At 45.4% G+C, this 23,312-nt stretch overlaps 1 protein-coding gene across 7 annotated transcripts in view; it reads right to left on the bottom strand.

Moving 5' to 3' along the window:
• Positions 1-1,618: 1,618 nt before the first annotated feature.
• The window catches only part of FAM118A (family with sequence similarity 118 member A), a 33,613-nt gene continuing 11,919 nt past the window's right edge, over positions 1,619-23,312 (bottom strand). The window contains exons 2-9 of one of the 7 annotated variants that reach the window (XM_066255546.1): positions 18,175-18,230; positions 17,227-17,479; positions 13,834-14,055; positions 10,443-10,571; positions 8,926-9,211; positions 7,399-7,431; positions 6,452-6,529; positions 1,619-2,892 (exon numbers count right to left, since the gene is read on the bottom strand). In XM_066255546.1, coding sequence (XP_066111643.1) covers positions 2,873-2,892; positions 6,452-6,529; positions 7,399-7,431; positions 8,926-9,211; positions 10,443-10,571; positions 13,834-14,055; positions 17,227-17,479; positions 18,175-18,221 — 1,068 coding nt within the window. In that variant the 5' untranslated portion in view covers positions 18,222-18,230 and the 3' untranslated portion in view covers positions 1,619-2,872. Of the gene's footprint in view, positions 2,893-6,440; positions 6,530-7,398; positions 7,432-8,925; positions 9,212-10,382; positions 10,572-13,833; positions 14,056-17,226; positions 17,483-18,174; positions 18,231-23,312 lie in introns of those variants that run through there. The other 6 variants (XM_066255535.1, XM_066255543.1, XM_066255544.1 and 3 more) reach the window with 6 other exon arrangements.

Raw genomic sequence — 23,312 nt, forward strand, 5'->3', positions numbered from 1 at the left:
AAACCTTGTCTCATGCCCTCACCAAGCTCATCACTATGAACTAGAGAGAGCAGAAACTACTCTATTTGTCCTTTGTTCCCAGTTTTAATACTGGCAGTACTAGCAAAATCACCGACTTTCTGTCTTGAAAGACATCAACTTAACATTGTAATGCCCCTTTAGTGCCAGCTGAGTTCACTGTCGACCCTAATCTCTTCCTGGGCTGTTCTCACTTTCATAACTTGGACTAAGATTGTCAGTTCTGAGGCAGCATTCCCACTTTCCTGAAACCACCTTGCTATGCAGAAGACAAGGAAAACCACCAGGCAATGGGAAACATGAGGCTGGAGCACCACACTCAAAAAAAAAAAAAAAAGGGAACCTAATAAAAAGAATAATTGGTTTACACACATTAAATATTAAAGAACTATACAAACATTACAGTAAATATGGCACTTTAGTTGGCTTGTGAAATGGGCATTACCAGGTCCATCAGGAAGGGGCTGTCTGAGGGAGCTGACAGGGTCAGGGCTGCGCAGGTCAGTGTACAGACGGTTCCCTGCTCACCTAACATAGGGATCAGCAACCTTTTTAAAAAAAAAAAATTTATTGATTTTGGAGAGAGGAGAGAAAAACAATGGGGGAGGAGCAGGAAGCATTAACACATAGTTGCTTCTTTACATGTGCCTTATTCTCGTATGTGCCTTAACCAGGCAAGCCCAGGGTTTCAAACTGGCAACCTAACATTCCAGGTTGATATTCTATCCTGTGCACTACCACAGGTAGGCAAGGGTCAGCAACCCTTTAAGGGCCAAGAGCATAAGTAGTTCAGGCTTTGGTGAGGCAGCAGAGACTTATGTAGGTGCCTATATAACTATTTTAAATGTAACCAATCAAAAATGTAAAAACATAGCTTGCAGAAACAGAGCCAGGCTTTATCCCCCTGATCTAGTGTTTCTCATGGACAAAGCCAGAGCAGGTCTGCTTGCCTGACCTGTGGTGGCGCAGTGGATAAAGCGTCGACCTGGAAATGCTGAGGTCGCTGGTTCGAAACCCTGGGCTTGCCTGGTCAAGGCACATATGGGAGTTGATGCTTCCAGCTCCTACCTCCCCCCCTTCTGTCTCTCCTCTCTCTTTCTCTCTCTCTCTCCCCCTCTCCTCTCTAAAAAAATGAATAAATAAAAACAAACAGAGCAGGTATGCTCAAATTGTTTCTCCTTTATCAACCATGTCAGAATAAGTCTGCATTTTAAATAAGCATTATGTCAGAACTGACTCTAGACAGAGTCACTCCTAACAGCAAGGCCTCAGTCCCCCAGCATAGACTCAGAGCCGGTCCTGAAGGGCTCTGCTTTCCTTTTCCAGTTTACTTCCTGGTCCATTCCACTCTCCATCTCCATGCTTGTAATGTTGTCATATCCTGAGTCTGGCAAGCTTTTAGATTCAGATAGATATCCATCCCTAATTGTACTTTGTGAGTCTTTTAAAAAAACAATTTATGATGTTTGCTTTTTAAAAACTTTAAACACATTCAAGTAATTACTTACTTGATTTCACAACTGAATGGAAACTCGTGGTAAATGTTCTCATCAAATATATTAAAACAAGCCTTGTTATAACTGAAGAAAAGTGGAGCCCACAGAGTTGAAGTTATTTTATTTACAGCCAGAGTAACATAAAAGATTTTTCATGCTTCAAAAAGAAGACATAAGCAGTTTCTGGCTTATCTCATTCCCTACACACCTCAACCTTACGTATCTTGTTCTCTATACCTGTGAGAGCTCCACAGCCATCAGTGGGGAGTTGTCATAGTGCTTGGCAAGAAATGTCACATAAAAATAGGCAGCTCTGAAACGGAAAACAAGCAGAACCTTTGCCATCATCACAGAGCAGTGCCCCCAGCGCAGACACTGCAGGCAGCTGCTGTCTCTGCCATCTGCCCATGTGTAGGGAAACCAGGAAACATCTTACAATGCTGCAGACCCTCCCTTTGCAAGGTCTGCCTACCTTGCTCTGTGTGAGCCCCTCATATAGGCCATGAGAGAGAATGTTGGGCGATAAGAACAAAGAGGCTGGCCCTTTCCCCCCACCCACCACAGGTGTCTTAGAAAGCTTGGAATTTATACTCTAAAAGTTAAAACCTATCTGTGCTCCACTGGTAACTTCTCAGTTATCAGCCACCAATTGGACTTGCACAACACTGAACCATACTTTTGAAAAGGCCCTCTGGTTGGGGACTTCAATTTTCAGCCATAGTAAGACCTGCTTTTCTTTGGAACTGAAGTTACTGAAATTACAGAATTCCAAAGAAGCTCTATTGATCTAGTCATTCTTTTAAAAGACATACCCCACTCTTACTGGCAGATTCAATGCCTCCAATATGCTTTACTATTTAACAATGTAACAAACACCTTAAAAGTTTTTCCCACAGTAACAGATGTTTCTGCATAAAAATAATAAAATTTAAGAGTCTAGCTTCTTATTTTCTCTTTGGCAACTACTGTTGCTTGGACAATCTTGACTCTCCCCCTTTTATTAAAAAAACCCACCTGACAAAGAGCGTATCACGGAAGCCCAGAAACCAGGCACTTCCCTTCCCGCCGACTGGGCGCCTGAGGTAGTTGTCCAGCAGTCCTCACAAAGGAGACCTGAAGTGTGTGTGCTTCACCCCCCCCACACACATAGTAGTTAAACACACTCAGAGGGACTGTCATCCAGCCTCCCTGGGCCATACCCCCACAGGGCTCTCTTGGGGTATGTGGGTGGGGTACATGACAGTTTAGAAGTGAGAGGTCCATGTGGAGTTCTCTGAACATTCCTTATCGTTCAGGTATGGCACTGTGGTTGCAGAAGGCTGGTTTTCAAGTTTCAGGTTTTACTGGTTTTAAAGATTTCAAGATGCTCCAGTATCATCTGTTTAAACAAAAGGAAAATAACAAAATGTTAAAGTTCAGCTTGAAAAAGTATTTGCCGCCTGACCTGTGGTGGCACAGTGGATAAAGCATCGACCTGGAAATGCTGAGGTCGCCGGTTCGAATCCCTGGGCTTGCCTGGTCAAGGCACATATGGGAGTTGATGCTTCCAGCTCCTCCCCCCTTCTCTCTCTCTGTCTCTCTCTCCTCTCTCTCCCTCTTTGTCTCTCTCTCTCCCTCTCTCCTCTCTAAAAATGAATAAATAAAATAAAATAAAAATATTTGCCATAGAATTTCTAGTATTTCAGAAAACTTTTAGTTTTCCAAATGTGCTAAAGACTCAGAAAACAGCTCCATAATGGAAATAGTACCCATTGTCCAGAAATGGCTTTGTGAGTTATAAATACCACCAGGGGATATTAGGTTTGCAAAGATCTATGGAAATCCCCACTCATGAATATGGGTGCTCTCTCCCTTCTCAGGGGGAAGAGGGCAGTTTCAGCACATATAATGGAGCCTGTTCAAGTGCCGAGATGAATGAGGCTCAGTCTGTGCAGAGGGGAGCCCAAAATTGTACCCGCAGCTCTCCAGCCGACAGGGATGACCAGCAGCACTAAGATGAACCTTGGTCTCTCTCACCCACACACAACAGGACAAGCTTTTTGTAAGAAAGACCAAGGGCTTTGTCTGCAGACAGCTGCTTATAGAGAAGCAGGTTGCTGGTGTGGGCACTGGTATCAAAGGGGCCAGGGATGGCACTGGCCAGTTTGCCTGCTGTCCCATAGCAAGTCCACCAGGCAGAAAGCCCTGCCACCTGATACACACATCCCCACTCAGTCCCCACCATGGGAGAAAAGCTGCGTGTCTGCAGCAGCGAAAGAAATCCACACTGCCCACCAAGAACCACCACCTGCTCCTGCCTTTCCAATATCTGCCAACCCTGAAGACAGCAGTGGAAAAGAACCACTCACCTTGAGGAAATGACTCAAAGACACTAGTCTTGTTTGTATTTAGTTACACGTTTCTACTAGCTGAACTCACAATCTCTACAAGCTGAATTCACAATCTACATACTTGCTACAAAACTTCAAAGAATTTTATCCAAAATGCTATCATAATGGAATTCTCCTTCTAATGAATATATACATTAAAGTTGTACAAAATGCACTGAATTTATACAAAATTAAGGGGAGATGCTGCACTTGTAGCTCGGCTGTCCTCCACAAGGTCCCCAGAGCATGCTCCACTCCACCCACCAAGGGACAGCAAGAGACCACAGCCTTGTCCATCTACTCCTACCACCAGTCCTAATGTAGGCCACCACTCACTCTGCAAGCAGCCATTTTAACAACTGCCTTGGCTGTTGACTTTCTTTGACTAAGGGTTATTTGCATTATTTATGTATCTTCATATCTACAATAGACTTATTTCAATAGTACAGGATCCTTGTGGTATAGAATGAAATGTAATTTCACAGTATGGCTCAAAAACACCAACAAGAATTAGTTTAAATGTTAAATAAGTAGGGAACTGACATGGTAAATGCTTCAGAGCTCCAGAAATTCTTAGTTGATTACTATATAGATGTTTATGAGTTTAAGTGCATTTTACTGAGGTTTCCCTATAAAGAAATAAAAAATAAACTGTTATCTGAAAACTTTTCATACTAATGTTTTCAGGAATGAAGTAGAGTCAGATACCCTCAGAAGGATTTTGAAAAAATGAAAACAAATTAACATTAAGACATTAAAAAAAAAAACAGTATATAGTAGAAATCAATCCAGGAGGTCCCAACTAGAGTGACTTCAAAAAGGAGGGAAGAAAGAAGATAGAAATGTATAATCAAGGAAACCACAGATTGTTTCAGAATTGAAATGGGAAAAAGTGGGAGCAGGGTATATAAAAGACTCCATCTAAATACATCCTTATGAAACTTATAAACACCAGGAGAAAAGAAGAGGTCGCCTAAATATCACTTAGAACTGGGTTAGCATTAGACTCTCTTCAACAGGAAACCTGAATGCTTAAGACAACAGAGTTCCAAGGGGACTTTATGAGCCAAGAATCTACACTCCAACCAATCGTGAGGTCTGAGGACCATGCAGACACCTGTGGACACACCCGTCTTCAGGAAGCTGGACTGTGGGATCTCCCTGAGGGTCCAGCTGGGGGACAGGAGAAGGAAGACCTGGCAGCAATCTAGGACAGCAAGGTGGACTGGTGACCAGCAAGCAGCAGATCAGAGCAGTTCAGAAGAAATCTCGGGAACTGAGGGGCAATGTGACAGAATGCAAATCTTAACATGTCCAGCAATCGACAGAGATACAGATGTTAAGCCCATTACGGCTAACCGGGAAAATATTCCCACTATTTTAATGGAGCTTGTTCTCCAGCTATGATGGCTGGACAGCTTGTGGAGGTGAGATGAGGGAGGGGAGGGGAGGAGGGTAGCCCATCACACCCCTGGCTTCACACTGGGAAGTCAGAGTACGTGTGTCACTTAAAGAACTAGGACTAGGCCCTGGCCGGTTGGCTCAGTGGCAGAGTGTCAGCCTGGTGTGCAGGAGTCCCAGGTTCGATTCCTGGCCAGGGCACATAGGAGAAGCGCCCATCTGCTTCTCGACCCCTCCCCCTCTCCTTCCTCTCTGTCTCTCTCTTCCCCTCCTGCAGCCAAGGCTCCATTGGAGCAAAGTTTGCCCAGGCGCTGAGGATGACTCTGTGGCCTCTGCCTCAGGCGCTAGAATGGCTCTGGTTGCAACAGAGCAATGCCCCAGATGGGCAGAGCATCGCCCCCTGGTGGGCGTGCCGGGTGGATCCCGGTCGGGCACATGCGGGAGTCTGTCTGACTGCCTCCCCGTTTCCAACTTCAGAAAAAAAAAAAAAACAAAAGAACTAGGACTAACATATGTTAGGGAGAGAGGGAGGGGACAGTGTGCATGAGCTAGACCACCCTTGCTGGAGCCCACCGAGGTTATCTATTGGAATAAATAGTTTAGCCTGACCTGTGGTGGTACAGTGGATAAAGCCTTGACCTAGAGTGCTGCTGCGGTCGCTGATTCAAAACCCTGGGCTTGCCCACTCAAGGTACATACCAGAAGCAACTACTATGACTTGTTCACGTTCCTTCTCCCATTTCTCTCTCTCCTTTCTCTAAAAATCTATAAATAAAATCTTTAAAAATAAAAATAGTTTAAATCAATCTCCAGCCTGACCTGTGGTGGTGCAGTGGATAAAGCGTCGACCTGGAAATGCTGAGGTCACCGGTTCGAAACCCTGGGCTTGCCTGGTCAAGGCACATATGGGAGTTGATGCTTTCAGCTCCTCCCCCCTTCTCTCTCTGTCTCTCTCTCTCTCCCTTTCTCTCTCCTCTCTAAAAATGAATAAATAAAATAAAATAAATTTTTTAAAAATTAAAAAAAAAAAAGCAGTAGCATTTAAAAAAATAAATAAATAAAATAAATCAATCTCTAGTCATTCAACAAAAAACAAAGTGGTTTTCTCTGGAGACTAAGGCCAACCTGCAGAGGTTCCCAACACAGAGAAGGAACTCTATTCAGTACCTGATTGTCGGAGCTGTTTTGAAACTTCAATTCCATTCTCTTCTAACTTCCTCTTTGCACAGTCCTGACACACATTCCCTAAAAAATGAGGACGTTTATTATTAAAAAGCTTCGCTTCTAGAATCCATTCTCCACAGGGCAGTATATGAAACTGGTTTACTCTAGATAACAAGTTAATGCTTTTTCAGAAGAAAAGAAGGGTTCTAGGAGTTGCATTTAAGTGAGAAAATAACTGAATAAATGCGTCCTTTCATATGGAAATAGGTAGAAATGGAAAGCTAAGTACAACTGTTAATAATTTCTAAACTGAAGCCTAACCCAGGCTGAAGGTTCACATCTGATAGCTGAGCCCAGCTAGAGGAGACCAGGGCTGCACATGGAGGACCTGCTCCACAGCCGAGCCCCTTCTGACCGACAAACTGGCCAGTGTGGAGAAGGCCAGTGCCAAGTTCACCCAAAAAGGAGACGCCAGCAGCTACCAAGCTCAGCCATATCTTGTTAATTCAGAAACCAGCAGAGTTGAGCCCAGCAGAAAGAGCATTGATATTCTGAACATGTATTAAATAGAAAATTTTATTATGAAACCTTAGAACCTTTACAATTAAAATTTCTGAAGGGGCTGGGTCATAGTTACCGCATCTTAGACCAAACACTGTAACAAAACAGCATCTTGTCCAAATTCCCCTGTAACTCCCAGTTGTGGGACAGGACGTACTCTTGGGCCCATGTTCAACTTAACTGTGCCTCCCAGTGGAAAGAAGGCACTTTCATCCCTTCCCTATGGCAGAGACCATCACAGAAGCACTGTTGTGGTATCTCTGATGAAGCTGTGTTAAAGCAGGCTAAGTATTTAATGTGAGAACACTTATGATTTTACAAATAGTGACAGGAAGACAGTGGAATGTGTAGGCAAAAACCAGGTTGGTAAAATTCAAGCTCTGCCTTACCCAACAGCGTGGTGCTGTCCACTCGCTCAGCATCTGGGAAGAAAGAAAAAACAGCAGATCAAGCCTCCACGCGGCAGCGGAGATGGTGGCAAGGCTGCTGCCCAACTTGGACGTGGTCCTGGCACACTGTGGCAAAGTGGGCTGGTTAGTGCCCTCTCCTTTTCATCTTTCAGGGGCCACATGTGAACCGCCTGAATCAACCTGACACACAAGGACCATGGCGCGGCACCAGCTGTCACTTATTTCTGTCATCACCAGTATGCCACCCTTTCCAGTTGGGAGAGGCACCTCAAGAATGTAAGTACAAATGTCCCTGAGGACATAGAATACAAGCTCTGGGAAAGAGGCATCAATGAGGACAGGAGGCGCTCAGCGGCAAGCTCCAGGAGCCTGAGCTCATGCAGGTTTACGCTTGGCTGTGCATGTGAAGGCAAGAGAAGTGGTAGTTAGGGGCAGATGTGACAAGAACACTGTCCCTCTCCAGAACCATCACACAGGCCTATCTGGGGACACCCTGAATGGGACTGTTCACTCTGCTCAATCCAGGACCCCATCTTGGCTTCCGAATATCCAGGCTCCAGACAGGCAAGTCATTCACCCCTGAGTTTGTCTAATGGTTTATAAATCAACTGTTGGCCATGGTGGCCACTTTGACTGAATGTGAAATAAGGTCATGAATGTAAAATTCATAGTGCAGCTCCCTTCTCTCCATTAGAACCAACTGCTGCTCTCACATTATTTCATTAATGGAAATGCCACTTCAGTCAGTCCATTTTGCTCATTATTTTTGGAAAGGACTGGAGGGGAAAAACTAAGGTGCTAAGCCTGTCACCCATGATCTTAGTGTATCGAAACTTGACGTGCACAGCTGGTCCCAGCCAGCCATCTCCATGCTGAACCCAATGCCACTGGCTGCGTGACTGTTCCTGGGTTTCCTATTACCATGAAATGACAGCCCATAAGACTTTTCCAGGTTTGCTGTCATCCATGATTTATGACACAAACTCAAAGCATTGGCTGCCCTTTATGTCAAGCTGACCGATTTAAGAGTCATTCAGTGATCCTGGGTCACTCCCGACAGGTGAACAATCAATCCCCAGGAACAGGACCAAGGAGAATCACTTAAATGGTGGGCTGCATTCAGCTGCACATGGAAAATGTGTGATTTGAAAAAAGAATGAAGTCTTCCTAAGAGCATTCTGTGTCCCTGCAGCTCTGTGACAGGATGAAGGTATAAAATGTCTGGAGGGCTCAGTTTTCGGCGTTGGCACCTCTCCTGGTCAGCTAACCTGAGCGTGGCATGGTGTCTGCACAGAGTCCCCTTTACAGACCATCACCATCACAACAATCTTCCATTTGTAATGTACAGAGACATTTTTGGAAAATAACTAAAAGTGGTGAATTTGATGGTATATAAGGTATGTAAAATAAGATCTCAATTTTATTTTGTGGTATGTAAATTATATCTAAAAAGAAAAAACTAGAAGGCCTAGATGGCATTTTTATGAAGAGATAATGCTCCCATACCTGGATTCCACTGTTTACAGATCTGAGTGGCCAGGTCTCGCATGTACCCCGGGAAGTGGTCGAAACAGGCCCCATAGGACACGACTTTGATCCCAAACAGTAGCATGTCAGCTTGGTGCTTGAAGAAATGGTCCTCGCTCTCCTTGAGCACGACCATGTAGTGCTCCAAATCCGCCTTGTTCGGCACCGAGTACAGGAAGAGTGCTTGGAATATCTGGTCCCGAAGGGTCTCCCCACAGCCCACGAACAGAAAGGACTTCTTGCGGTATAAGCTCTGGAGCACCTCCTGTGAGAAACCAATGAGCAAACAGGTGGCTCAACTAATGGACAGCAGGTACTGACCACCCATGAGTGACACAACTGCACTTCTAAACCACTGCCACTCCTGGAAGCCTGTCCCAGAGCCACAGTGAGAAGCAGTCAGAGAGGCAGCGCCTCTCCTTCTGCAGGCCAGCGTGCCCAGCCCGGGTCAATGTCCAAGGCACATGACCCAACCAACAGCCCACCCTGCCCACCAATCCTGAGTACTCTCTCAACTCAACTCTTCTAGGATCATGTACAATTTTAAAACAAAGGATATGAGATATTCCAGTTCAGAATTACACACACCACTCCTGGAATTCACATCTGTCTCAATGGATCATCAGCAACTTTTGGAGATGGGTGGCTGGGGTCAGGGGAATAGAATTTTATGGAATGAGCAATAGAGTTGAGGCAGGACCAGTGATAGTGACCCAGGGGACTGGGCACAGGATGGAGCAAAGTGACTGGGGGTCACTATGTTTGCAGTGGAGACCCACCAATTCACACACCCAACATCTCAGAGGAGCAGTATCAGCTCAGAAATTCTCATAACCCAGGACACATCACTGATGCAGCTGAAGAGCCTCAGCCCCACTGACCCCGTGCCACCACAGCCATGCCCCACAGGCCCAGGGCCAGCACCAAAGGGATTGGTGCGCAACCCTGGGCTCGCCAGTGACACAGTGGGGACCTGTGGTTTTCAGTATAATAAAGGAGTTTATAAAAAGCAGGGAAGCAGGTCTCCACACTTTGCTTCACCTCTGATTTCAAGAAAACCTCAAAGAGAATGAAATTTTAACGCTAGGTTTTGAAAGCTAGACAGAGTGCTGAGTAGAGAAAGGAGAAGAGAGAATTTCAGACAGGAAAATGCCTGAATGAAAAGAGAAAAATGATGGAGGTGGAGTACCCAGGAAACGGCATCACAGACCCTGTGGGGCCTGCAAGTCAATCTGAAGAAACTCAGCTGTGTCCCTGAGCAGCAGCATCATGGAAGGGCTGGTGGCATGGAGAGGCAAACTGGATCTGTGCTGGACACGAGTCCTGCACCCCAAGTCTACTGAGCATCAGTGAGACATGCCCCACGCCAAGCCCTGCACACAGCGCAGGATGTGAGCACAGGACCGTCCCCAGCAGCTGGGGGGCCAGGAACCCACCCAGACTGCTGCCACCAGAGTTCCAAGGAGTACAAGCAGTGCCACAGCAGGTGGTCGTACCATCACTTCTGGGTCTTGGGTGACATCCTTATATCCTGAAGGATCCAATACCATCCCACAGGGGTCTGTGTATAAGCCATGGATGTGAAGAACTCCGTATCTGATGTGTCCTCTTGCCCACTTAAGGACCTGTCAACAATCGAGCCCAAAGAAAACTGGTATTACTGAAACAGATGTAAGAGGGAAATATCTACACTGGATACAGTTTTTCACACCTGCCTTGGAAAGGGTAAGAGAGATGTTTGCATTGATAATTATACCTTTAAAATCAAAGAGTAACTTAGCTGTTAGTGCTAGTTATTCCTGTCATATCACATCAAAAAGAACTTTTAAAGACAGAGAAAGCTATGTAGAAAATATCCTTAACACCTGAAATTACAGCAAGTTGTTAAGACTGACCACTTTAGAGGGATTAGGACTTTAACTTCTAAGTTACCCCTTCTAGTTCAATTACTGCTATGTTTATAGTGGTTCTTACACACAGAAAAAAATTTATGGAAAACCTAATGTGTCAATAGCCCTACACTGATATCAGTTCAAGATTCAGAACAAAGGTCCTTAAAAATATGTACATCATGTGTATTCCATTTTATGCCATGGGCTTTTGCTTCTGCAAGCAGCTAACACCACCAGACAGACAGACACCAACAGCTCTTACATAGAACAGGCACATGTGCAGCTAGATTTCTGTAGATGTCATTTGCATTTATTTCCAGAGACAACAATGATAACAGTGAGCAAACCTCCCAAGTGGGACCGGGTCCCTTGGACATGTAGGCAGGTGTTCTGTTTAGAGAGAGTATGACTGCACTATAAGGCTACTCAGCACAGTCCCAGTGCCACTCTGCACAGGGCACATAGCCTGTGCCTGGGGCCCATGTGCACATGGCTGCCCGTCATCTTTCTTGGTCCAGTTCTGGGAGAAAGGCTGCCAGACAGAAGCTCCTGGGGTGCGAGCTGAGCCCTCACATGATTCTGGCCTGAAGGAGCCTCATCTCTACTTCCTGTGCATAGAGCAGAGCTGAGGCCTTCCCTCATGAAGCGAACCAGACAACACAGTGGCAATTTTAGTTTATAATAATAATATAAAATCTTTAAGCAAATAAGCAAAGGACAGGAATATGCCTTAAAAGAAGTTTCAATGAAGTGAAACTACATTCACCTGACCAGTGGTGGCGCAGCAGATAGAGCATCACAGCACCCTAGGTCCAAAACCACAAGGTTCCCGGCTTGAGCGTGAAATCATCGAAATGACCCCATGGTCGCTGGCTTGAGTCCAAAGGTTACTGGCTTGAAGCCCAAGGTCATTGGCTTGAGTACAAGGTCTTTGGCTTGAGCAAGGGGTCACTGGCTCAGCTTAAACCCCCCAGTCAAGGCACGTATGAAAAGCAATCAATGAGCATCTAAAGTGATGCAACTACTAGTTGATGCTTCTCATCTCTCTCCTTCTTCTCCCCACCCCATCCTTCTCTCACTCACTAAAATGAATAAATAAATAAATAAATAAATAAACTGAAACTATGTTCAACCTTAGTAATAAGAGAAGTAAAAATGTAAAACATTCACCTCTTCTATAGGCGAAATATATTTTGTTTTGTTTTTAGTAACACGACATGTTGGCAAGATACACGAAATGGATCCCAGCACCCCTCAGACACACTGTGGGTTTGGTTCCAGACTGCCACAATACAGTGAGAGCCACAGTACAGGGAGTCATTGGCCTCTTCCTGCTGGTGAGATACTGCCTTCCATTGGTAGAAAACACAAGCCTGAGAAGTGCCGTGAGTTGAGGCACTCCACGCACAGCTGGTAGGACTATAAACTGGTAAGCTTTCTGGAAAGAATTTGGTAATTTATGTCATCTGTCTTTAAAACAGTCATACCCTTTGACCCTGAACCTCTTCCAGGAATTTATGCTAAAGAAATAAACAGAGACATAAAAGTATAAGGATTTTCATTGTAACATTATTTATAAGAGTGAGAATATGCTAACAATAAGAGAGAAAGGACAACAATTATATTTTAGTTTTATAATTACATTGCCCTTTAAAATCATTTTGCCTTTTAACAACAGCTTACTGGAACCTGGCCTGTGGTGGCGCAGTTGTAGAGCACTGACCTGGATCAAAACCCTGGACTTGCCCAGTCAGGGCACATATGACAATCAATGAGTAACTAATGTGAAGCAAATACAAGTTGGCACTTCTTTATCCCCAACTCCTCTACTCTCTCTGTAAAATCAATAAATAAAATCTTTAGGAAAAAAAATCAAAACAACAAAACAACAAACAGCCTGACCAGGCAGTGGCACAGTGGATAGAGTGTCTGCCTGGGACGCAGAGGACCCAGGTTCAAAACCCAGAGGTTGCCAGTTTGAGCATGGGCTCATCTGGCTTACTCATGAAATCATGGACATGATCTCATGGTCACTGGCTTGAGCCCAAAGGTCACTGGCTTAAAGCCCAAGGTCGCTGGCTTGAAGCCCAAGGTCACTGGCTTGAGCAAGGGGTCACTGGCTCAGCTGGAGCCCTCCTGTCAAGGCACATATGAGAAAGCAATCAATGAACTAAGGTGCCGCAACAAAGAATTGATGCTTCTCATCTCTCTCCTTTCCTGTCTGTCTGTCCCTATCTGCCCCCCCCCCCCCAAACAAAACAAAACAAAACAAAACAAAAAACAGCTTAATGAAGTTCCGGTCAGATGGTGGAGTAGATAAACACTGTACTAGCCTCCTCCCATGACCACATCTAAATTACAACTGAATTCTACAGCAGTCAACTGGGGAGCCATCTGAGGATTCACTGAATGGAACTCCTGCAGCTGTGGATATAAAGAAGCCACGGCCAGACTGAAGCCCCAAATAAATGATATATCAAGATAAAAAATTAATTAAAAAATCAGTTTAATGACAGGAAAAATGCTCACAGTATAATATTCAAGGGAAAAAATCAGGAAAATAACTTTATACTACAATCTCAATTTGTTTTTTTAAAAAAAGCAAATAAACCAAAATTCACAGCTCTAGGACTGGGTGATTTTGCTTTTCTTAGCTATTTCCTACAGCAACTCCAATGAATAAATGCAGGTGAGAAATCAGCAGGAGTGAGGAATGCAGGTGAGAATGCAGCAGACAAGAGCAGGCAGTGGAGGGCATCCTAGGAAGTGAGGGGGTCACAACTCTTGATCCCAGCTGCCTGCGGAAGGGGCTGGCACACAGTCAATTAGGGTCATGTTTCACTAGAGAGGGGAGCTGGGAGAGCTGACAGCACCTTTCACTGACTGACTGCCCACTGCAGAGACAAACGCCAACTCCACACCCACTGCGCTGCAAACGCTCAGGGGGCCTTTTCCCTTCCACCTGCCTCCTGCCTGCAGAATCCTCAGCTCATACCTTGGTCTTGTCCTTCAGATCTAAGGACTCCATGGGCTTGTTCTGCTGCTGCCCAAAGATCTCCAGCAGGTTGTCGTAGTTGGTGGTCAGCACCATTGTTCCCCGCTCCATCAGGCTGAGGATGGACTGCAGCACCAGCGGGTCCTGGATGTGTTGCTCCAGGTTGTCAAAGATCTCCATCAGGCAGTCCTGGAAGAAGTTGGGCTTGGTGTCGCCTGTCCGCTATAGAAAGGTGGACCGGGAGTTACCAAAAAATGTCACCTCTCAACAATATGAGCACCTACCCAGGAGTGAGGAAGGAGGGGAGGAAACCGGGGCCTCAAAGTTCCTTAAGCTCTAGAGGAGGGAGACGGATAATGTACAAACACATAAGTGAAACAGCAACGGTACCAAATGCCCTAGGGAGAGTGAGCAGAGAAAAGGAACAGGCACTGCTAGGGTACCAGGTGGGGGTTGCAGGGCTCGTGGAGCAGAGAGCTGAGGCAGTGAGGGGCCACTGGAGAGATTCCCAACAGAGGGAAGAACAAGTGCAAGGGCCCTGAGGTGGCAGCACAGGTGGGTGAAAAGGTTAGCAAGGCACCCTCGTGACACCTCAAGAGGTATCGGTATCGGTGGGTGAGGTCAGAGGGGAGCCAGAACCAGACTACGGGAGGCCTGAAAGACCAAGGCAAAGACTCTTCTTCTGCGGGCTGCAAACCACTGCTTTTCTCTTCTTGGTGGTCTAGGAAACAGTGTGTCTTAGTAGCACCTTAAATTAGATGAACGACAGTGTGGCACACACTGCTGAGATGCAACAGGACAAGCATGAGATGTGAACTCTACGAGGAACACCACGGGGGACCAGTGGCCATGACAAGAGCTGCTTCAGTGGAGCACGCCAGGACGGGTATGAGAGCAGCAAGCAACTGGGACAGGAAATACAGAGCTCCTCTGTGAAGGGTCAGATAGTAGTGGAGCAGCTAGGAGGACACAGGGGTCAAGAGGTTTCGTGTACTCCCAGGATGACCACCCCTCACCAGCTACCTGCACTGGACAAGCCGACTGTGCATTCACAGAAAACACCTCCGCCCACCCTCTGTCTCAGTGTGTCCATCAGGATTCACCCCTCTCTGTTGATGCCAGGAAGGGTATGGGGTGGCACCTGGCTCACTGTCAAGTCTCTCTAACTGTACTTCTGTCCCAGTTTGTGGGGATTTTCTGGTTCACTTAGATCAGTGGTTGGCAAACTGTGGCTCACAAGCCACATGCGGATCAATCAGATTAAGGATGTTTTTAGCAAAGGTCAGCTTAGGAGTACCCTAATTAAGTTAATAAAAGTGTACCTACCTATACAGTTTAGTTTAAAAAATTTAGCTCTCAAAAGAAATTTCAATCGTTGTATTGTTGATATTTGGCTCTGTTGACTAATGAGTTTGCGGACCACTGACATAGGGGATCCTTACTGCATTGTGGCCTCGACAGTCCTCATCTCTCTTCTCCAATGAGCTGGTGCCAGCACAGCTATCACATCTATGGCCACATCCCAAACCTTACCATTACCAAGAGCCAGACCCTTTTCAGAACCTCGGTCCAACCTCTCCCTCCCATGTGCCCAGGTCTCTAGCACCTGTAGGCTCCCAAGACAACTTCAACCCCATCAAGACCTGCAGGCCATGGACCCTGCTGCCACTGACCTTCTCTCTCACTCCTCTGCCAGCCACACTTCTCCCATTAAGCAGCTTAGGTTCCATAATTTATCTCTACAACAACTCCCTTATATAAGCTCCCTTACAACTGCCCTGTCCTTCCCCAGCTTTGCTGCGGTTAATTCCCTGACAAAACCCCAGCCCTGATTATCCAGCCCTGCACTGATTCCTTGCCTGTTTTCAACCTGCTGAACACGGTGTGGAAAACACAACTGTTGTGACTCACTGCACTTCAACTCTCTTTTTATGGCAATTTTCAAAAATACACAAAAGTAAAGAGAAGGGTAGAATAAAGCTCCAAATATTCATCTCCTTAATAAATAAGTAGCAATCTGTCTAGCCTCTCTTCAAATGAATGTCCTCATCTGAATGGGCCCTCGGACTGTCCAGCAGCCCTGTGACACTCCTCTGGTCTACAGACTCCTCCCCCTTCTCCTGACAGGGCCCAGCACTCCAGGCTTTGCAAAGCCAGTCTCTGTTGCTACTACCCAGCTCTGCACTGCACTGCAGAATAAAAACGTGTGGGTGTGGCTCTGTGCCCACAGAGAGTGGTACACAGAACAGGCAGTAGGCTGGGCCCACCCGTGTCCTGAGAGCTAGCTGCCCCTCATCGATAGAACACCCACATCAGCAGTCACCCAGGTGGAAATACTTCCCAGTCTCTGGTAAAGGAGGGAACAACCACAGGTGACACTGGCCACTGTGATGAAAGCAGAATGGTCTACGGATTTCCATGGCATGCCCCTTCCCACACACTGGAATTATTACAGCATATGTGGGGCCCTAGGCTCAGGCATGAACTGTGAGCTGCAAGTGAGGGCAGGACAGAAGCCAACAGGAGCCGGGTTACCAGCACAGCCAGGTGCTGGGCTCTCTCAGTTGCTCACACAGGCTTCTATTTGAACAGCGAAAGGGAATCACATGTAAGCCAGTGGCTGTGGGTCTCTTTCTGCAGCAGCCTAAGGTCCCCTCACCTCCTAGATGACTATTTTTTTTCATGCTTTCTCCTGCATTAACCCTCCTCTATCTCCTCCTCGTCCTAATTCTCAGATGATGGCCACATTTCCTCAGTAAACACAGGACTGACAAGAAGAAACCTGCCCTGAGCCTCCATTACATCATCTGGTTGCCCGGCGTTTGCCTGTACACTGCAGCGGACCTCTGTGACAATGACCTGGCCATACACCTTTACTCCTGCACCAGCCCCCGACTCGAGGGCAGCACTTGGCAATGGTCTCAGACAGCACCAGTGCTTCTCCTCACTGCCAGGCCATTTCCACCTGCAGACAGAGAAGCCATAACTTCTCCCATCTTAAAGTGTTTCTAGGAACTACTTGTCATCTTAAGAGACGTGGCTGGCCAGCCTAGACCCAAAACATACCTGAAGGATACCTTTACTAAACGACCCAAAATCGTAAGGTTCGTCCCCAGTGCAGCCTGACAACATTCCTGACACACACACATATTCAGGCTCCATGGAAGAAGGGCTATTATTTTAGGAGCCCCATCCCTTCCCTGGCACTACCGTTTAATTAAAGAGATGGTATTCTGATAGATTTAAAGATTTCTGCCTCATCAGCCTGACTTTACTGAGAAAAGACAACGTAGGCTAGTAGAAATCTAAGTGTTAGTATTACGGACTCACCAACCTGGCTCAGAATCAAGTTGCCCCTGTGAAACCTGATGTGCTTGTCTGAAAAAGACTTACAGGTGACATCTTCCGGATCAGATCATGGGCAACAACCAGCAGGTCCCGGTCCTTCATCACCTTCCTGCGGAACTCGGCCACATCCCCGGGGTGGAGCACCTCTAGCTGCTCCGCAGCCTCGAGGACGGCCTCCAGGCAGCTCCTCCAGGAGCAGAGGGCGGGGATCCCCGGGGCCACCGCTGCACTGACTCCGGTCCCGATCACCAGGAGCAGTTCTTGTGGCTGTTTCTGGATGAGGCTTTTTAAAAACTTTCTACTTAAAAACAAGGGAGGGGGTTAAATAAAAATCAGCATAGAAATATTGCAGTCCTGGAAGGCCTGTGACATGTTCAGTCAAGTATGGCCTGAACTGGTCACACATACAAATTTCCCCCAGAGTCCTCTATCTACTGGGAGATGGAGCACCATTGTTTTGTCTGTTTATTTGTATGTTCTAGCCTCATTCCACAAAGGGATACTGTGTCTTATTCATCTTGAGTCCCCCACAGGATCCAGCGCACGCGTGACCTATATTATTTAACAAAAAGCACAGCTATTTAATTCTTGGAAGCTGCAAAGAGCTTGTAAACAACTATGATGATGAAATGACCCTTTCTTTCAATTCCTGGCAAAATGCTGGTTTTCTGCCACTTATCCATCCCAGCACATTCCAAGATAAGTACCCCTACCTGCATCACTTTAATAAGCATAGCCTGAGATCTACATTCGGAGATGGCATTCTTAACCTTGACGTGGCCTCTAATCACTTGTTACTTGGTTTGGAGACCAGGCTATGGTCACTTCCTTGGGCAGAGAAGGAACTGCCTTCTGAAATGTTTCTGATGTTGAAACAAAAGGTGATTCCATAACCCCTGAGGTACCATCCTGACCTCACTTTCACCCGCGTAGGTGCTGAGACCTGGGGTAGATGATACAAACCTGCATGAAGGTAGAGTTTACTTTATTTACCTTGACTTTTGTTCACTTCTATTTGTTGTCTTTTCCAGAGAATCCATCTGTGAATCCTAAAGAGAAAAATTAGTCAGAAGCGATTTCTATTTCCCAAATAAAAGTTCTTTCATTAGTGACCTGAAAGAGAGTTAAAGCTGGAATTAAAATCAAAGGTCCTATATGTTCACTTAAACTGGAATACCTAAAAAACGCCAGAACAGAAAACATACCTCAGTGCTTCCTAAGCCACCACCCCTAACCTGGATGCACTGTCAGGCCAGGCCAAGGCTCAGACCCAGCTTGTCTGTGCTCTGCACTGGACGGAAATGAGGGAAACACGTGCACTGCATCCAGGCGCTGCGGCGGCCTTGTGCTGGGCTCTCACGCTGTCCCTTGATGACTGTCCCAGCAGAGCTTCCAACTGCCATGAACACATCACACAACACAACATAGTCCAGGCAGGGAGGCAAGCATGCCCTCTAGGGCACTGAGGGCTGCGTCTGAGGGGGCTCGGGACACTCTCAGCAGGTCTTCCAGCCACCAGGTCTTCCACTGGCTGCAGTGAAATCGAGTCCAGGGTCCTTTATTCTCCATTTACAGAGAACAAGAGCGTAACCCAGTTAGGTGTTTACTGCCCCTCTGTTCCCACATGCTACCAGTTTTCTAGTGTCACAGTTTCCCCTTAATTCCAGAACTACTTACTAAAAAACAAGAAAATAGGAAAAATACGGTTTAAAAAGCCCACAATCCTATAACCACTAAGCAACAGCAATAAATTAACATTTAAATATTTCCTTCCATGCATTTTACTTTAAATGGTTCAATCATTTGAGACCCTAGTTCACATCCTACCTTTTTCATTAATTAGAATAAAAGCATTTCCTGTATGTTATGAAAACGATTCATAAATGTAAGTGTAATGGCTATACCCCTAGAATTCTATCTCACTGAAATGCCACCACATACAGTGGTACCTTACGATAGGAGTTTAATTCATTCTGTAACCGAGTTCATAAGTCAGTTGATTCGTATATCAAATTTCTCCCATTTAAAATAACTGAAATAGATTTAATCCGTTCCAGCCCTGTGAAACATCCCCAAACCATCCTAAATTATGAAAAAATATGTTTTTATTTAAGAAACAAACATGTATACTTCACCAATGCATAACAAAATATATAAATAAAATAAAAAAGTGTTATTTAGTATTGTATTCTTACCTTGGAGACAGACTAGTGTGGCTAACGGAGGTGAATGGCGGAGGAGGAGGGAGGGAGGAAAGGATGCAGGCACTGTAGACACGTAAACTAAAACTGCACTTTCTTAACACTAAATGTAAACTAAAACTGCATTTTCTTTACTTTAAACAAAATTAAAGGTGCACTTTCTTTACTTAAAATGAAACCACAAAAACTTAATTGTAAAAAAACACACTTTCTTAACTTTAAACTTAACCTAAGCTTAACATTAGGTATTTTTCATTTAATCATCACCTGTTTTTGCCTTTTTGGCTGCACTTTCGGCACTTTCACTTGCAGACTTTTGAATAAAAATCTATCCAAAGAGATTTGCTTTTGCCTGCCTTTTAAAATGTTATGGAAATGTGACAAACAAGTCATTAAAAAATGCTGAAGCAGGACCAGTTGAAACTTTTTCTGGGTGTTTCTTTTTCAACGAAACTTGAAAGCTTCTCCCACATTGCCAGCATGTCTTTAATTTCACTTGTAGAAATCACTTCTTCCAACTCTACCTCCTCCTCACTACTAATCTCTTGCAGAAGCTCCCTATGTTGCATCATCTGTAGCTCCTTCAACTCCTCAGTTGAGAATTCCTCCTCATGTTCCTCGAGAAGCTCGTTTACGTCACCCTCATCTACCTCCAGACCCATCAACTTTCCCGAGGGACACAATCTCCTCCAACGCTTCTACCTTGGTCTCGGTCTCTGGTTCGAATCCTTCAAAGTCCCTGTCTGCAACAACATCAGGCCATAACTTTTTCCATGCCAAGTTCAAGGTTCTTCTTGTAACCTCTTGCCATGCCAAGTCAATAATGCGTAAACATATCACGATGTTGTAGTGATCTTTCCAAAACTCTCGAAGGGTTAGATTTGTATTCTCAGTCACCTCAAAGCAGTGGCAGAACAAGTGCTTTGTGTAAAGCTTTTTAAAGTTGGAAATGACCTGCTGATCCATAGGTTGCAAGATTGAAGTCGTGTTGGGTGGGAGGTAGAGGACTTTCACAAATTTGAACTCATCAAGAATGTCGCCTGACCAGGTGGTGGTGCAGTGGATAGAGCATCAAACTGGGATGCGGAGGACCCAAGTTTGAGACTCCGAGGTCACCAGCTTGAGCGTGGGTTCATCTGGTTTGAGAAAAGCTCACCAGCTTGGACCCAAGGTCACTGGCAAGGGGTTACTCGGTCTGCTAAAGGAACCACGGTCAAGGCACATATGAGAAAGCAATCAATGAACAACTAAGGTGTCGCAATGAACTCATCGAGAATGTCATCTTCAAGACCAGGTGGGTGGGCTGGAGCATTTTCAAGGATTAGTAATGCTTTCATCGGGAGTTTATTTTCTTGAAGATATTTCTTCACTGCAGAACCAAAGATGAGATTTACCCACTCAATAAAAAAACTGCCGTGTAACCCATGCCCTAACATTGGCAAGCCACACAACCTGCGGTTTTGCTTTAAGAATCTTGTGAGTCTTAAAGGCTCAAGGATTTTCAGAATGATACACTAGCAGTGGCTTTACTTTACAGTCACTGCTAGCTAGCATTTGCATACAATGCAAGGGTCAGATGGTCCTTCATGGGTTTATAGCCTGGCAGCTTCTTCTCCTCTGTGGTGATGCAAGTCCTCCGGGGCACTTTTTCCAAAAAAATCCTGTTTTGTCACAGTCGAACACTTGTTGGGGCATGTAGCCTTCCTTTGCGATAAGCGCAGCAAAACGTGCGACGTACTCCTCAGCTGCCTTAACATCAGCACTCGCAGCTTCACCATGCCTCACCACCAGTGGATGCCAGATCTCTTCTTGAAATTTTCAAACCAGCCGTGACTTGCCTTAAATGTATCTTTTGCTGCCTCTTTTGAGGTTGATGGTTCTTTCTTCTTCAAGTCCCCGTAAATAATACCTGCCTTTTTGCATATTGCAGTCTCTGCCACTGTATCTACTGCCAGCTCTTTCTCTTTCACCCACATCAGCAGAAGCTTCTCCATTTCTTCATGGATATTTGTCCTTAATTGGGACAGAATTGTAGTTACTTTCACTGGATTTGTGCTTTTGATGGCATCCATTTGTTTAAGGATGGTACAAATTGTAGATGTATTGCGGCTGTACAGCCTTGCCAGTTCAGTCACTCATACACCACGCTCATGTTTTTCTATTATTTTTTGCTTTACTTTTATCAACATCATTTTCTTCTTCTTCTCACCACTGTCCTTTACACTCACTGTCTTCGACCCCATGATAGCACACAAAAAGTTAGTAAAAAATGCAAAAATAATGCAAGAATGAGTTCAGTGCATGAGATTCGACTTGATTCTGTGGGTAACACGTGAGAAAGAATGAGATGCTGGTGTTGTGCTGCTGATACTGGACCCACGCGCCAATGCGTCAACTAGTGGCAGCTTCCCCAATCATGACTCGTATCTCAGAATTTCGCTCGGATATCAAACAAAAATATGGACTGAGTCGCAGCTCGAATCTTAAAAAAATCCTATGTTGGTCTGCTCGTATCTCAAGGTACCTCTGTACTTTACTCCTAACGCAGGACATCACTATAACACAACCATCTCTGTGCACGGAGTTTATACGCTATGGAGTTATTTACTCAGGAGCGGTTTCTGAGAAGAGGGTCACTGAGTTAGGGAACCTGAGCCTGTGAAGTGTCTCAGCACATACCCAGGCTGCTCTCCAGAGTGGCTGGCAGGACGTGGGGGTGCCCGCTCTGCTGTATCCTAACCAGCCCTGATTGAAAACCACTTTTAGATGTCTAATCTTTTTTTCCCTCAATTAGAATCAGGTCACCTAAAATAATTTTCCAGGGTAAGGAAACACAGCCTAATCAGTTTCTAAGCATCATTACATTTCAGAGCAAATGAGATCCAAAGACTACCCTGAAAATGTCCACACTTGGTACACTACATGCCACCCAGGGGAAAGGGTTCAGAGCTGCCATCAAACCCCCAAAGGTGTCTGTGACCTTCCCCCAAATGTGAAGAAACCAGTCTCCAGGTAATAAAAATGTGTCCTACCTGCCTGTCACCTGCCCGAGGGGCAGCAGAGTTCGGGCTAAGTCCTAACCCATCGTCCTCCCCACTGTGAAGTTACTTTCAGAGCCATCAAAGGTCAAGTCTTTTTTTTTTAAATCCTAGTAAGTATTTTCTAAGGAAAGTAATAATAAATACTGTGATTTTCCACTATATAAGCAACCCTGGGCCCAACCCTGAGATCTCAACGACTAACCTAACTATTCACCAATCCTCAGTTTAACAACTATAAAATATGAATTTTTGCTAACTGACCCAAGTTTTGCAAGCTCAACATGAACAGTGCTCTGGCAGTTCAAACTGCTGAGTCAAAGAGCCCAGGCCACACACATGCCCTTCCTCACCCTCCCAGGCAGGACAGAGCTCAAGGAACCATTCCTAGTCAACCCCCTATTTTTAAATTGATTGGAGTAACACTGGTTAATAACATTACACATAAATTTCAGGTGCACAACTTTATAATACAACATCTGTACACTCCACTGTGCACTTTATTTGAAAAGTTAACATGAGATTGAATGAGTGGACTAATTCAATCGCCCACACACACACAACTACCCCCTCAAATAATTCATATCACTTTGAAATAGTTACCCCTTCCCACTTATGGGAAGTAGTCTTTTCTCTCAGCCTTCTCTACACAACATTTTAGAATACTTTTTAAACAGTCATTGGTCAACCAAAGACTTAAGAAATGCCCCAAATTGGGCCCTGGCCGGTTGGCTCAGTGGTAGAGCGTCGGCCTGGCGTGCAGAAGTCCCGGGTTCGATTCCTGACCAGGGCACACAGGAGAAGCGCCCATTTGCTTCTCCACCCCTCCCCCTCTCCTTCCTCTCTGTCTCTCTCTTCCCCTCCCGCAGCCGAGGCTCCACTGGAGCAAAGA

This window comes from Saccopteryx bilineata, chromosome 1 (assembly GCF_036850765.1).
Source record: "Saccopteryx bilineata isolate mSacBil1 chromosome 1, mSacBil1_pri_phased_curated, whole genome shotgun sequence".
Lineage (NCBI taxonomy): Eukaryota > Metazoa > Chordata > Mammalia > Chiroptera > Emballonuridae > Saccopteryx > Saccopteryx bilineata.